Genomic DNA, 16,399 nt, shown 5'->3' on the forward strand with positions numbered 1-16,399 from the left:
TATGTTTCTCACTCTTCCATTCAGTGCATGTGATGCTTCAATGTGTTAGATCTGTGAGATAAAATACATAATTATGTGCTCTCTTCTAGCTTTCACCAAGTCCTTCTCCTGCTTCTCAAAGTCCCAAGAAACCCCCATCAAAGGATCCATTAGCAGATCTCAACATCAAAGATTTCTTGTAATCATTTAAGGTAGGCTAATGTATTTGAGTTACATGTTATACAGAACTGGGGGAACAATTTTTTTCCACAGAACAATGCACTTGTTCACCAGTATACAGAGGGTTTGACAGCCAGTGGCAGATATTAGGTTCACTGAGCATTGCACAGGTAGTTTGATGGTGAAAATTATAATTAGAGCCCCTGAGGTCTGAGATTTTCACGTCGATGGGCAAAGAGACTACAATGGCAATTACATATTTCCCTAAAACTTTCCCTAAAATGCCCTTAATTAGTGTATAAGGGATTTCTTTTATGTAATGAGAAAATAATTTGTGAATATATAATGAGCCTAATCAAATCCATATGGGAACAAACAGGAGAAAATGTAGTTCTGTATGTACAACATACAGTATACATAGTGGCATATATCCCCTCATATATACACTTTCTGAGAATTTTTTCAACTTCCATATCCGTTTAGGATGTGTTATCTGGAATGCTTATGGCCTGAGGGTTTCCAGATAAGGGATCTTTCCATACCTTAAGTCGCTAAATATCATTTAAGCATGACATAAACCCAGTAGGATTGTTTTGCCACCAATATGGTTCCATGCATCTTAGTTACCATCAAGTACAAGGTACTGTTTATTATTACAGACAAAAAGGAAATCATTTTTAAACATTAGAATTATTTGCTTCAAATGGACTCTGTGGGAGATGGCCTTCTTGTAATTTAGAACTTTCAGGACAACGGGTTTCCCTGTATAACCTGCCATGAATTACCTGTAAAACATGTCCTTCTAAATAGTCCTTAGGGATGTTATTAGTTCTTTGTGGTGTCACATGATTCTCAGAAATGTGTATTAAAGTTATGGGTCCAGAAACCTGTTATCCTGAAAGCTCTGAATTACGGAAGGGCATCTCCCATAGACTCCATTTTAATTAAATAATTCAAATTTCAAAAACGATTTCCCTTTTTTTCTGTAATAATTAAACCGTACCTTGTACTTGATGCCAGCTAAGATATAATGAATCCTTATTGGAGGCAATCCTAAGCACTTAGCATGTAAAAGTACAGCCCAAGCCATAAAGAACTGCAATTTAAAAATAAAAAAAGAATGTACAAAAATGTATTTAATTTAGTCACATTATGCCCACAAATTCCTCTTTTAGAATCTAAAAATTCCTTATACCAACCTTGCTGCCCCACCGCTCTCCATCTCTCTTGCAATGTCAATCAACCATTTTTTGAATATATTTTCTTTTCCTTTTCTCACACAGATGCTATTTTTTTTTGTGACAAGAAAATGTGAGTCTGGAGCCTATGAAGAACCGACTGCTGCTCAGGGTTTCTAAATGAGCCACCAGTACCAAACCCAGTGCTTAGATTTTTCTCTCTTCTGAAATGTGTAGCACAGCCGTGAAAGTAAACATTAGTCATTTGTATTACCTAAGTCCTTCTCTGCTGCTGAATATCATTTTTTGTGCATTTGGGTTCACTCTGTTTGCCCGTTTCTACCACTGGATGTACCTTGCGCATTCCTTTTAGTGAGTTTAATTATCTCTGCTGGGAACAGGATATGCAGCTACTGTATTGAATGCTGAGCTGTCTGGTGCAATGTGTCTGTGTATTGAAGGTTACAATGTACATAATGTTTAAACAACCCCTCTATCATTCTCTCTGTTATAAAATATTGTGTGATGCAGGAAAACGCTCCAATACAAACCCGTTTTGTGTGCGTGTGTGTGCGTTTGCTTGTGACCTACCCACAGGAATTTCAATTTGGGGGGGTATAGTTTTTTCTTTTGTAATACTGTACATGTTTAAATATTTATAGTTTTAAGTAATATATTTACAAAATAGACCCCATATAGAGCTCTGAAAGTGAACATATCTAAAAGGAAATGATATATCAGAACAAAATCAGGATTATCATTTATTATTTAAAAAGTTATATATATATTTTAATATTTTTCAAATTTTTGTTCATTTTGCTCTTCCCTGTTGGGCTATCAAGCAGTTAATGGGTTAAATGTGCTCTCGCTGGAGTATGAAGCAGCAGCAGCAGGCATACTTTACGTTTGTAATTCAGCTTGTAGTATCCGTAGTCAGCCGCAGTATTTGTTTTATTATTTTTTTTAATCATTATTAGTTTTATTGTAAAGTCACTTAATTTGTGTGTTTGGTTTGTGTTGTTTTCATAATGTCCCCATCCCCCGTCCTTCTCTGATTTTTGTACTGTTTGTGAGTGCGAGTTGCGCCCTTTACTGTGCATATTGTGCAAACTTGGCTTTCTGTTCACACACACTCTCATCCCATTTTGTGCTGATGGCTTGGCTTCCGGTTTCGGCGCAAAGAAAAAGGTCACTGTTGATCAGTGTTACAAGTGGCTTGGCAGCTCTATGTAGAATTATGTCAGATAGGGAGGATGTTCACCTGTTGTCTTTCAAAATTAACTATTTAATCAATGGTTGTAACTGAATTTACTGTGGGGAAAACATAAACTCTAAATGGGGGGAGGGGAGTATTTAAAATCAATTTCAAAATGGCTTTCCCTTGTATCCTGGTTTAAAGACCCAGTGCATGTATGCCCTGTGAGATGCAATAAACACCTGAACTAAAGCAATCACACTCATGTTCTGTCTCTCTGGTTCTGCTCAACTGAAGAGGTGACATTTAAGCTGTTTTATTTAAAGGAACAGTAAGACCAAAATGAAAGTGTTTTAAAATAATGACAACATCATGTAGTTTTGCCCTGCACTGGTACAACGGGTGTATTTGCTTCAGAAACTCAACAATTCTTTATATAAACAAGCTTTTGTGAATCCATGGGGGCAGCCAAGCTGAAAAGGAGAACAGGATACATAGCAGAAAACAGATAATCTTTGTAGTATACAATGGGATTCTTCAGAATGTATCTGTTATCAACTGTGTATCCTGTGCTTGAATGGCTGCCCCTATGTCTACACAGCAGCTTGTTTATATAAACTATAGTTGTGTTTTTGAAGCAAACACGCCTGTTTTATCAGTGCAGAGCAACAGTACATTATATTGTCATTCCTTTTAAACACTTTAATTTTTGGTGTTACTGTTCTTTTAAGACTTTTATGGAAAAGTGATAAGTAGTTGATCAACCAACAGAAGAAAAATGAATAATTATGGGCACTCAACAACAGTAATAAACATCAGATTTACACATTGCTATCTTTTTTGTAGCGTCTGCTCAGCTACTACCAACCTTATAATTACATCCAACCTCACTGGTTATAAGGTGAATAATGGCTATAGAATGCTGCTGAAACGCCTAAAAAGGCCTTCTATCTGTCGAATGTAAAAGCCAATGTGTTTGCAGTTGGTATGTCAAGACATTATGTAATATTTGTCCCAGGCCGATGATAGAAGTTAATATGACTCCAAGAAAGATTCTGTTTCATTGCAGTGTCCATTTCAACATGTCCCTTCTATTCACGTATGAATGGTACTATGTACAGAATATTGCACCCATATTTAGAGTAAAGTTCATGTTTAGCTATCATCAGCATCATATATAGTGAGAGCATCAACATCAGTCAGGTTCCACTGCAAGTATATATTACAGGTAATATATTCTTAGTTTAATGATGGATAAACAGTTGCATTAGCAAGAAACATAAAGAGCTTACACAATTAGGGCAGAGACACGTGGAGATTCGGGGAGATTCGTTCGCCTGGCGATAAATCACCTCTTCTTCAGATGACTAATCTCCCCGAACTGCCTTCCCGCCGGCTAGAATCTAAATCGCTGCCAGAATGGCACTCGGAGCACTTAGTTTTCCAAAGTTGCCTCACAAGGAGTGCCATCCCGCCGGCGATTTCGGGAGATTAGTCGCCTGAAGAAGAGGCGATTTGTCGCTGGGCAAGTTATCTCCCCGAATCTCCACATATGTCTCTGCCCTTAACTGGATGCATGGAATAAGAGGAACTGTTCGTACAATATCAAATTAAATTAGTGTTTTAAAGTGATACAGTACAGTGTACAGAGTTTCCCTGCACTGGTACAACTGGTGTGTTTGCTTCAGAAAGACTATTATAGTTTATATAAACAAACTGTTGTGTAACCATGGGGGCCGCAATTCAAAGCACAGATTACGTAGAAGATAACAGATGTACTCTGTAGAGTCCCATTGTATTCTATTACAGGGCTTATCTCTTATTTGCTAAGTAGCCTCTGTCTTTTCTTCAATTTTATCTTGAATGGCTGCCCCCATGGTTCCACAGTAGCCTATTTACATAAATTATTGTTGTCATTCTAAAGCAAACGCATAACATTTACCATTGTATTGCAACAATGCATTATATTTTAATTTTGGTGTTACTGTTCCTTTAAAAAGGCTGGAGTGCAAAAATCATTACGTAAAAGCAGTAATAATATCAGTAAAGGTTTGTGGGTTTTGTGAATTTGAGAGAAGACTAGACCCGTGGTAAGGGCTTGCAATGAAATGCATAATGGGATATTCAGAAGGAATAGATCATTTAATGGGTGCAGGAGATGGTTATTCTTGCACTATATTTGTCCCAGAAAAGACATATATGGTGCAATAAAAAGACATTTGAAACTATTCCTGGGTGCCTTTGAGTCTATATTTGTCCATGTTTCTCTCTCTGCGCTTTCATAACACATCTGTTTGAGGTCAGCTACTGTGAAGAATAATCTTCTCTTTAGGTTCTTTCATAGCCAAAGTTAGAAATACTTTCTAGAGACCAGAAAGACTTAGCTACCTGTGAACTGAATTCCATTAAATGCCATAAATGCCTGTTTGCTATATGTAATTGTTTTATGCACTAGTCTGAAATCTATGGTAGAACAGGATTAAACCTTTACCTGCTGCGTGCCAAACATCATGTCCCTAACTTCGTTCCTTGGAACTTTCCGAAGCCTGTGTCATTAAGGAAATCTACTATTGCAAAACTACACTTGCACATTCAGCTGCGACTTATCAACCCAATGTGTGACTTAAGAATTAAAAATGAATGGAGAACCCTTATTCCCTAAATTATAACAAAGAAACATGGAGTATTATGGTGTGTGGTCAAGCTAAGCAGATGGATAAGAAGGAAGATTAAAGGTTTTAAAGTAGAACAAAATCCTTCATGGCTTTGGGGCATGGAGCCACTTCAATAACAGTTCTTCTCTTGACGCCTCATGTTTTTTCCTTGCTTCTTCTCTAGCCCTAGATTTCTGAGGAGAACTAGGCATGAACAATAGCTGCCTTGAAGGTGAAGGGCAAATGTATTAAACAGAAACATAATCATCAAAAATGGTGGAATGGCAAAGGGCAGCTGAGGACCGGTGTCTATTAAAGATATCAGCACAGCAACATTTATTTGCTAGCTTCTGTACAGTGTTTTAGTGGGAACAACTTGCTAGTTTTTGCAAATCTGGTCTCAACTTTGTCCATTCTATAGCCACACACATTTCCTAACCTGGAATTATCTTCATTTATATGGAATGTTCAAGGAAATTTAGTTTAAACATTAGTTTGTTCCCACAGAGCTATAAGTAACTGTTCAAGGAATCCAAGGTTGTTATACAGAGGTATTTAGATGAGTGGGAATATAGTGAGTCTGTCTATCTGTTGTAGGAAAATACAACAAACGTGAGCTGTAATGATTTACTTGAGCTTTTGATCCAAAATCACAAGGCAAGGCAGTCATCTCTCTCTCTCCATTATACACAAGAGCCATGAATATCCTGTAAATGATATCCTTATAAATGATGCTTAGTGATGTCATCGGTTATAATCTGTGCTCAGGGATGTAAGATGTGTCACATGACTCACTGAAACTTATATATTATACAAGTATGGGTCTTGTTATCCAGAATGCTCAGGACCTGGGGGTTTCTGGATAACGTATCTTTCTGTAATTTGGATCTTCATACCTCAAGTCTACCAGAAAATCATGTAAATATTAAGTAAACCCAATAACCTGGTTTTGCTTCCAATAAGGATTAATTATACCTTAGCTTGGATCAAGTACAAGGTGCTGTTTTATTATTACAGAGAAAATAATAATATAATGGAGTCTATGGGAGACAACCTTTCCGTAATTTGGAGCTTTCTGGATAATGGGTTTCCGGATAACCGTTCTTATACCTGTAATAAATAATGTACCCCCTGTTGGAAAATATGAGGGTATTAGATGTCACCTTGGAGTTCCACAACCTTTTATGGTCATGGAACTTCTCTGTGACTTATCCTTATTAATATATATATATATATATATATATATTTACACAACAATAAACCCCAGTAAATATTACCATAGGCTCTGTAAAGTCATTATTAGATTAGCTATAAAATTACAATTGGTTATAAAACTACAGTTCTTTCTTCAAAGTAGACAGACAAAATGGAGCAAGTTTGTTCACTCATCTTTATTATTTAACGGCTGCTGTACAGTACAATAAATTAAATCTGAAGTCATTACCAATTATTACCAATCAGATATCGAATGAACACAACCCGATGACTAATTAACAGTTAGTGAGCACTGGACTTTGTGCCATTGACAAGCATATGTAACATATACACAAAGGCTTCAGCCATTTATTTCTGACCAGGTTTCCTGATATCTAACATCGTCTAACCAATTAAGAGGAACTGTTCATTGAAATGGTTATACCTAGTTAGCACCGTAACCATTTCTTTTCATAGATACAAAATGATTATAGAATTGTATGTGTCTGCTTTTCGCACATTTTACATTATAAAACACAAAGCCTTTCATAAAAGAAATCATACGAGTGAAATAATGGATGGAAGAGCGGCCACATTTTAGGTATTTGTTTCATGCAGAAGGTCAAAAGACTGATTGTCTTTGGATCTAGATATGTAAGTACACTTAGAAAAAAGCAATATGGCAGCTATAAGTGTGTATGTAACACAGCTAATTGTACTGAAACAAATGCTTTCTGATCAGTAATTGTCATTAAAGCAGTTTAAAGGTATTGCGATCCCTGAAGAAACCTTGTGGCATCCATAGATGAAATGAGAGCGTAAATAAAAGTAAAAAAAGAACAAAATAAATAAGGGGGAGGCGGCTAACATACTACTTAACTTAATCTGAGACGAGATTTCAGTGGTGCAAAACAGTACTCGGAAGGAGAGCTACAACTACACTCAAGGGTCCAGCCACTATTAGCCGCCCTGGGAGCAAAGTCACCTAGGCTCTATATTAAACTGGATTTGGGAGTCTTTTCCTGAGTTTCCTTTGTTGATGTGCCTATGGGAAGGCAATGTTGGGGTTTAGATGATAATCCCATGGTGGGACCGCCCCAGTGGTTGATCTAGCACCAATCTGCATGGTTAGACAGTGTAGAAGCAATTCTTTTCGTAGTCTGAAACCTTAATGAGGATCCTCTTCCGCACTGTGATGTTATCCCATAAATATTCTTATTCATCTCATGCTGTCGCAAAAGTGAAGCTTGCCTTTATGAGCACTGAGAGACACCCACTCTGCAATGAAACTAGAGATACCAAGACCTGTGGGCCAGGGATATACAAGCAGTGTCAGCCCAAACAAAACTAGGCTGAAGGTTCCTGAATAAAAATGGACCTGCCACATGCTGAATCCTGCAAGACCTCATAGCTTGGCATTGTCCTTCTTCACTATTAAAAAGGTTGGTTCTGCTTAAAAACATCAGTCTTTATTATACAGTCTATGTGACAAAGAAAAAGGAAAGTAAATATATTAGCTAGAAGAATAACATGCAATAATCACCCATCTTTTACTTGAGATCATCTTTTTTCTTTCAGAGAAATCCAAACTGCAACTTAAAAATATTTCTGCTCTTTTAGCATTGGTAATGTATTATTTATTTATGTGGGGGAGTTCAGTCTAGATAAATGTATTGTTATGTCTGTTTCTTCCTAATATTTTCATCCCTATAATATATGTTTTACAGCAAAGAGAGTCCTTTAGCCAAGGACAATTCCCATCAGCCCTTTCTTATTTCTACTCTAGGTTTATACAGTATAACACCTATTACATTGTCAACATCTAATTTTTATGAGAGGGGGCCCTTGATGTCAGCTTCTCTGGTGGCCCCTAAAAGGCCCAGTCCAACACTGCCAGATACTTCATGGTAAGTATTTTAAGAAAAGAATGACAAGAAATGTACAATATAGCAATGCTTTTATAGGCTACAATGTTAAGGCCTCTGGCAAACAGTACACCTGCCCAAGAGTGCACAGTGAAATCAGTGCATCCCATAAGCTGCAGTGCCCTACAAAGTTGGGAGAAGTGAGCAAGCATACAGCATATTAGCCTTTCATTTGCTATACTTTGTAATTATTATTTGAAATACAGTATTACCTCTACCCATGACTTAACTGATGTTTTGCAGCTAAACAGTTATGTCATATAACATTGGTTACTTGCTCTTCAGTTGATAGCGTGGAATTGCCATGTTGGAAATGATAAATTTACTTTCAGAACTCCTCTGGAACGACATGTTGCCGTGGAACCCCATATTGCTTTGGAATCACATTTCCTGAACTGTTTTCTTTAATTACCTTATTGAATTGTAAACACTTTCTTCAAGAACTGTTTATACCATTATGATCTATTTCTGGTCCAACTAGCAGTTTGTATATGATGACAGTAGTTGAGTTTTTTCAGCATCATATTCCCATTGGCTGTCCTCGTTGCAGAATATTTTTTAAGCCGCTCTCTTTGGATTGATTGGAGGGGGGTGGGGGGTTGACCTCCTTCCAAATTAGATCAGCCTTGTTTGCAGTTTTCATGGTTGCCGTGTATCCAATAACATATTTGAGCATATTTGAGGGGAGTTATTCTGACAGCTACATTGTAATCCAGCTGTTGGTTGTTAACATCTACCCACTGATGTCCTGAATAGATGGCAATTATCTTCCTCCTCCATTTCTTTTTGTTGGCTTCCTTAAGCCTGATGTAAATGCCAGATCCACTGGAACCAGGATCTGCATCACAATACTGATAGAATAGGTCTTTAGACTCTTCTGAAACACTACAGAAACGGTACACCAGCTGCCCTGGCCTATCTTCATCAAAACCTGAAAAGTGCATCATGCTTCCTGGCATTTTTTCCGCTTCTGGGCTAATGCCAAGCTCCATGTATTTCTTTTTGTGTGGGCGCTTGAGTTCTAGAACAGCATAGTCATAATCAAGGCTCATGTTGTGAGACACATCCCTGAACCATCCTTTGGGGATCTGAATGGCCTTCACCCTTGTCCACTGGAATGATGGTTTCCCAGCTCCCGACCCTCTTTCTTTCCCAGAAAGTTTGTTTGTCTGCTCTTCTGCTGCTGATCGTTTTTGAACTGACTTTCGCCTTTGTTTTCTACCGTCTTTCTTTGGAGAGTCTTCTGATGCATCTTCTCTTGCCCTTTTCGATCCCCTGCGGCGTTTGCCACCACTCTTGGATCTGATCTTAAGAAGGCCAACACGTAGCTTCTTGGCAGTTTTGATGTAGTCCTTGCCGTCGTGGATGCAGTGAGCAGCTGTTAAAGCATGCTTGGGTGAAATAAGAATGCCACTACACCCTGAAGACAACTTCACTGCTGTGCTAAATGGGTAATTGGTCATGAAATGCTTATCAGATATACTGAACCTACTGTCAGTGCCATATATCTGTCTCTTTCTGCGTGAGTGCTTTGGTTTATTGTTTCCTGTTTCCGTTTCGGGGTGCCAATCTTGGACATTAACTCTTGTCATTGTGCGTGTGCCATTGTCAAATATTGTCTCATAGGAAAGGTACTCCTCAAGGTCAGCTAGGCTGGGTGAGGGTAAGTTCCTCTGGCATTCAATTCCACATGTTCCATTCAGCTCCAGCTGAAGTTCTGCTTCATACGAGGGATTTTTGAGATTTACAATATTGGAACTAACAATGTGAGGTATTTTCTTTATGTGCCACGTATAGTCCTGATCCATTTCATCTGCTTGACAAATAGGCGATGCCACAATGGAGACGAACACGAGCACAAGCTGTAGGGTATCCATTTCATCCAACTGTCTTTACCTAGAACATGAAAGAGGAAAATTTTAGTAGGGTCTACATCTTGAACCACTAATACATTTACAAGTTTTGTATTCCATGGATACAAGTTACAAATTGTATTTCATAAATCCAAATAATAACCAGAATTAAGGTTGTATGTTTAAGAAAATCATACATCTGGGTCTTGAGTGTGTACCTGTGTCATTTAGGCTGATCCACTGTTAAAATGACTAATGTCATCAGAGTAGGTCTTACAATAATTATGTTTTGGCATAACAGAAGTCAACCCGGAAAGTGTTTGCTGGATATAAATCTATTACATCTTCATCTGACCATGATCTTGTGTTTTCAGTTAGATCAGATGCATTCAGATGCTCAACCAATGGGTCAGACTAGAAATTACATGTTACACTGCTTTTTTACACTGATTAATATGTTTTGGATATGAACAACACTACCCTTAAGCTGTAGCAGAATGTTCTGGGAATATTCGTAAAAAGATCTCACTATGCACCTGAAGAGCAATATGTCACGTGGAAAAAGTAGCAATTTTATTTTGATTTACATTGCTTTGCTTAGCCCAAATACCCGTTTTTATTTGCATTTCTGGGAGGCAGATGTGACATGTAGTTTAGAACTACCATCAATAATGCCCTAAGCTGAAAATGACAAGTGCTGGTAATTCATGATTTGGGCTACAAAACTAAGTGATACATTCCATCTCGCACTGCGATCTGACTTGTAGGTCAGAAAAGTTCTGTCTTACACCTTTTTTTATATGAATCTTCTAATGTCCAAACTCCACATAATAAAGAGAATAAATATACCAGATAATGGAGTAACAATCTTCTAGATGCAGGGATTGTTGCCTGTGTATTAATGACAAATAAGTATATTGTCCCATTAAAAGATTTCAGTAGAGGATCATTACTAAAATAGTTTTTGGAATGCTGGATTTGTCTATGAATGAAGGGTTATAGCTGCTGAAATCTTAAGTGCAGATATGCACAGTCATGTTCAGTGAATCCAGCAGGTGGCAGAAAAGGCTTGGAAATATACAGTATATATATATATATATATATATATATATATATATATATATATATATATATATATATGTATATATATATATATATGTATATATATATATATATGTATATATATATATATATGTATATATATATTTAATCTTTCTGCCTTTAAGGCAAGTCCACAGACAGTACAGTCTGGCAGAACTGACTGAATCTGACTGGTATGATCTAGATAAGAGGATATAGTATTATAACAGCTGGGTTCCACTGGCACACACTGCATGGTGCTTGTCCTACTGGGGGCTTATCTACTACTATGTAAAACACAGGGTTTATGCACTATTGCTGATAATGTCTGACACCTTCTATTTTATTTCTAATGTTAAATGGGAAGTTTATGGGCTTTTAGGGTCATACACCCTTGCAATATTTACTGTCTAGAGTGACAGACATAAGGAAGGTATGCAGAGCTTCAGTTGTCTTTTGGTGCCAGTATACAGCAAACAAAGGGCTATAAAATATACATATAAACTATACATAAAGGCAGGTATCTGCCTCATGTTGCCCATGTCAGGCATACATTTGGAACCAAGTGCATCTAGCAGCACCTGATAAGCCAACCAGCTCTGGCATATAATGTATGGGCCCTGTCACATACCCTGCAACAGATGTGCCCCCAAAAGGCTAGTGTGTGCATGCCCATAGAGTTAGAGGAAGAAACAATAGCAAACAGGGGTGTTGCCAAAAGACACAAGGCTCATTTAGAAATATTTGAGCCATATTGCCCATTCGGCACACTCACAGGCAATTTTATTTAAATGCTTAACCTTACAACACTTCTTTCAGTACAGTTGGTTTCAGATTGTTCGCTGGAAATAAAGACTTTTTCCAATTATTTTCTGTGTGACTGTTTTTCTAATATTGAAGTGTAAAGTTTGAGTTTTCACCTTCCAAAGCAGCTCTGGGAGGGGGGGTCGCAGACTCTTCAAATGTTCTAAATTGATACATTTAATTGATACATTTCTTATCTTTGTCCCTGCTGAGCAGAATCTCTGTGTTTCATTAAAGGCAGCTGGTCGAATGTATACAATAATTGCAAATACTCCACAGATGCTGCTGAAAATGTATCAACTAAATGTATCGACTAAATGTATCAAGTAAATGTTGCAAAATTGTAACAGTTCATTGTCTGCCCCTGAATTACTGAGCTGCCAGACTCAAACACCAGAGACACGAACGTCAAACTTTAAACTTGGATTTGGGAAAAATGGTAAAAAATAAAAGATGGAAAGTAATTGAAACAAGTCTTTATTTCTGGGGAACAATCTGAAATCAGCTGAACTGAAAAAAAGTGTCTGGAAGGTGAACAACCCGTTTAAAGAATAAAAACTGTAAATGAGACTTGAAGCTATTTGCATATGATGGGTTTATAGCCTATTAAACAACAACCTACCTGATGTACATACAGCTCACTGAGCAGGGTAAAATAGTCTGTCAGTTATTACATATAAAAGCATTCTCAATTACTACACTCTTTACCATGTCTTATCTAAAGCCCAAATCATTACAAACTGCCCCTTTTTGGCTACAAACACTGCTAAATCTTATAAATAAATTGTCTTTATTTAATCCTAAACAGATTATCCTGTATGGGAAATTTAACTAACACTTATGACATGTCCCTTATAAAGCCAAGGCTTTGTCAGATCCTTCTATTAAAATGAGAGGATACCCTGCTCTTGCATTGGAGGCCATCAGGTGCATACCCTTCTGCTTCTTACTGCCTTGGCATAAAGTGGCTTTACAAGCAACAGGTGATGGGTCTGCGCTCCATCTACTGGCACTAACTCATTGTTACAGGAGAAGGACTTACCTGTTGAAGAATGACTTTTCTTAAAGCAGTCCCTGTCTTAAATCACAGCTCCTTGTAGAAGGGAGAGACATGAGCTCCTACCCTGAAGGTAGCAGCAGAGCTCAGTGCACCTCCAACTGATGCAGGGAAAGGAGGGACGTGCATGGGAGGGGGGCAATAGGAGGGCAGGGAATGTGAGAGAGAGAGAGGAGGAGAAACAAGACAATACTGAGTCTCCCTACTCTGGCAGGGCACTGACATTTGAGCAAAGGAAAATAGAAGGAGGGGGTGTATGCAGAATGCAGTATAGATCAGGCTGCAGAAAGCACATCATTCAGAGAAGTGGGATGATGAAACTGCTTTTGTGGGATAGAATGAATGCAGAGTATGCTTTGCTCAGTCTCCTCCATCACCAGCAGAGGACGTACTCCGGCTCTAAATACTCCTTACACGTCTCTCTACTAGCATGGAAAAAGCAAAAACAGCAACAAAGAAGAAGCTGGTAGCTGTATGTAGTGATCTAGGAGTTTGGCAGCAGAGTCTTTTTGTGCTAAATATTTGCTTCCTCCAATTCCTTCTTTATTGCTGGTCATCATTTGCCAATCCTGAGAGCAGGGCCATACTTGGCTGAATTGCCATTTTCCTCTAGGCTTGTTAGCATTCTTCCTTGTGCATCCTGTAATTCCATTCGCACCTAACAGCTCTAATTACAGACTGCCGTTCTCTGAAACATTCACATTAAACATTTGAGCTAAAAGTAGCCCCTGTGACATTTCCATGCTTTGGAGTCAGAGCCAGAGCGAAACACAGTCCCATCACAGGGTGGAGCACAGACGTCTCCCATCTGCTCTGGTATTGCACCATCATATCCTTTTTATTTTATATACATACATATAAATATATAGTAAGTGTTTACACACTCCCCTGTATAATCAGATAGATACTTAACATAACTGAACTACAACACTACTTTGTAAAGCTAATAAAAAAGAAAAATCACACACTGTTCCAGAAGAAAATAAATAGGTATGGTTAAGGGTTCGCAAGGGCTCAGCACAAAAGCTCTGTATGATGGAGCAAGTAACAGAAACATTTTATAAAATGTAATAGTGGGTGTGTAGGCGGTAGGGAGATTTCCATATGTGTTCAGTTTTAAAGGGTTGAGGTGGCAACCCTAAGGGGAAAATCTACTAAGCAGCGAAAATTCACAAGGCTTCGCAGCCAGCGCAACACTTCGCCAGGCGAAAATTCGCTCAGACAATGCTAATTCACTAACATGCGAAGTTACGTCCAGGGCGCAGAGCTCTGATGAAGTTGCGCTAGCGTTAATTCGCCAAGCAGAGCAAAGTTGTGCTAGCGTTGGCTAATTTGCATACGGCGGGAAGTTAAAGTTGAATGGACGTATATGTTGTAGCAAATACATTACATTACACAAGCCTGGGAAACCTTAATAAATAAAATAGAGTTGTTATATTGCCCTATACATGAGCCCAGTGTATAGTTTATGTTCCATATGTTAGGAAATGTAAGGGGGGAAGCCGGTTACCCCAAAAAAGTTTTACGCTCTTTTGCAACCTATCACCCTGAAAAAAGTAAAAGACGTCAGTGTTTTTTGGGACTTAGAATAATTATCAACTAAATTTTTAGGAAGTCCTATCTACTCTATTGCACTTCGCCTGGTCTGAGGTGGTGAAGACAAGTCTGGCGCAAGAGGTAACGTTCAGTAAAATGCGCATCTTAGTGAATTTGTGCAGTTACGTCCCTTCACCAGAGCGCAACTTCACCTGGCAATTGAGTGCAAATGAGCACCAGCGTCAGTCTCTTTCGCTAACGCCCATTAGTAATTCAGCGAAGTACCGAAATGAACTCACGCTGGCAAAAATACATTAGTCAATTCGACGTTTAGTAAATTTGCCCTAAGGGTGAGTGTGCCTTGTCTAGTTCATCACTGAACATTCTTTAGAGCAAGAAAATGGTGGCGCACACGGCAAGGTAAGAATCAACATTCGTACAGAAAAGACATAAAATACAGGTATGTTACAGGCATGATTTATGGCTGCTGGTATAATCACTGTAAAACAGAAAAGGTCTCTTTCACAATTGTAAACTAAGCATGGCCCAAACACATTAGGATTGCTGAGATGGGAGTGGAAGAACTTGTCTGGCCAACACAGAGACCTGATCTCAACCAAACACAACACCAGTGAGATGAATTGTGATGCCTAATGTGAGACAGGATGATCCCAATCAACATAGCGAGGACTAACTTCATTTAACCCTATAGTATATATATATATATTTTTTTTTTTTGAAGCAGCTTATTTTACGTATGAGTCCTGTGAAAATGGCTGAAAATCACAACTTTGTAATTTGTATAGACTTGAACAGGTACGAGATCTATTATCCAGAATGTTCGGGACCTGGGGGTTTTCAGATTCAAAGTAACATAGTAAGTTAGGTTGAAAAAAGACATACATCCATCAAATTCAACCTTTTAAAAAAATCGCCGGCTTTGCGCACATCGCAACACTTCGCCAGGGATAAATTCGCCTGGTCAACGATAATTCGCGAAGATCAGAAGTTGCGTACAGGGTACCAAACGATTGCGATGTTGCGCTAACGAAAATATGCTCAGCAGTTCGAAGTAATCCTAGCGTTGGCTAATTAGCATACGGCGTGCAGTTAAAGTACTATGGGCGTTTCTGCTGCAGCAACTACATTACACTACACAAGGCCAGGGAACCTTAATAAAAAAAATTTAAAAGATTTATTTTTCAGCCTATCACCCTGTAAAAAGTAAAAGACTCCAGCGTTTTTCGGGACTTTTTTTTTTGAGGAACTCCTATCTACTCTATTGCACTTCACCTGGTCTGAGGTGGCGAAGGCAAGTCTGGCGCTAGAGGTAACGTTCAGTAAAATCCATATTTTAGTTAATTAGCGTAGTTACGTCCATTCGCCAAGTAGCGCTACAGTCTATCTCCTTCGCTAGCGAATTTTCGCCAGTGTTAGTAAATTTGCCCCTATATATATAACCTGCCTAACTGCTAGATGATCAAGAGGGAGGCAAAAAAAAACCATTTGAAGCCTCAAATTTGAGTCAGAGGGGGAAAAAATTCCAAAGACTCCAAAATGGCAATCAGATTAGTCCGTGGATCAACTTGTACTATGAGCTATCTTCCAAAATCCTGTATTCCCTCACTTGCTAAAAAGCCATCCATCCCCTTCTTAAAGCTATCTAATGTATCAGCCTGTACAATTGATTCAAGGAGAGAATTCCACATCTTCACAGCTCTCACTGTAAAAAAAACCCTTTCTGAATATTTAGATGGAAAGGGA

The 16,399-nt window shown here is 38.3% G+C and overlaps 2 protein-coding genes across 16 annotated transcripts in view; one reads left to right on the forward strand and one right to left on the reverse strand.

Annotated features, from left to right (window-relative positions):
- The window catches only part of snap91.L (synaptosome associated protein 91kDa L homeolog), a 63,764-nt gene extending 60,976 nt beyond the window's left edge, over positions 1-2,788 (forward strand). For all 15 annotated transcript variants that reach the window (XM_041563045.1, XM_018263428.2, XM_018263431.2 and 12 more), the window contains 2 exons: positions 90-191; positions 1,443-2,788. In XM_041563045.1, the coding sequence (XP_041418979.1) occupies positions 90-182 (93 nt within the window). In that variant the 3' untranslated portion in view covers positions 183-191; positions 1,443-2,788. The remainder of the gene's footprint in view (positions 1-89; positions 192-1,442) is intronic.
- A 3,779-nt stretch (positions 2,789-6,567) lies between these two features.
- Positions 6,568-13,406, reverse strand: prss35.L (serine protease 35 L homeolog). The gene is made up of 2 exons (XM_018263438.2): positions 13,085-13,406; positions 6,568-10,201 (listed from the first exon to the last, which is right to left on the reverse strand). The coding sequence occupies exon 2, from the start codon at positions 10,180-10,182 to the stop codon at positions 8,926-8,928; it is 1,257 nt and encodes a 418-aa protein (XP_018118927.1). The 5' UTR covers positions 10,183-10,201; positions 13,085-13,406; the 3' UTR covers positions 6,568-8,925.
- Between the last annotated feature and the right edge of the window lie 2,993 nt (positions 13,407-16,399).

The sequence above is a fragment of the Xenopus laevis genome, chromosome 5L (genome assembly GCF_017654675.1).
Source record: "Xenopus laevis strain J_2021 chromosome 5L, Xenopus_laevis_v10.1, whole genome shotgun sequence".
Classification (NCBI taxonomy): domain Eukaryota; kingdom Metazoa; phylum Chordata; class Amphibia; order Anura; family Pipidae; genus Xenopus; species Xenopus laevis.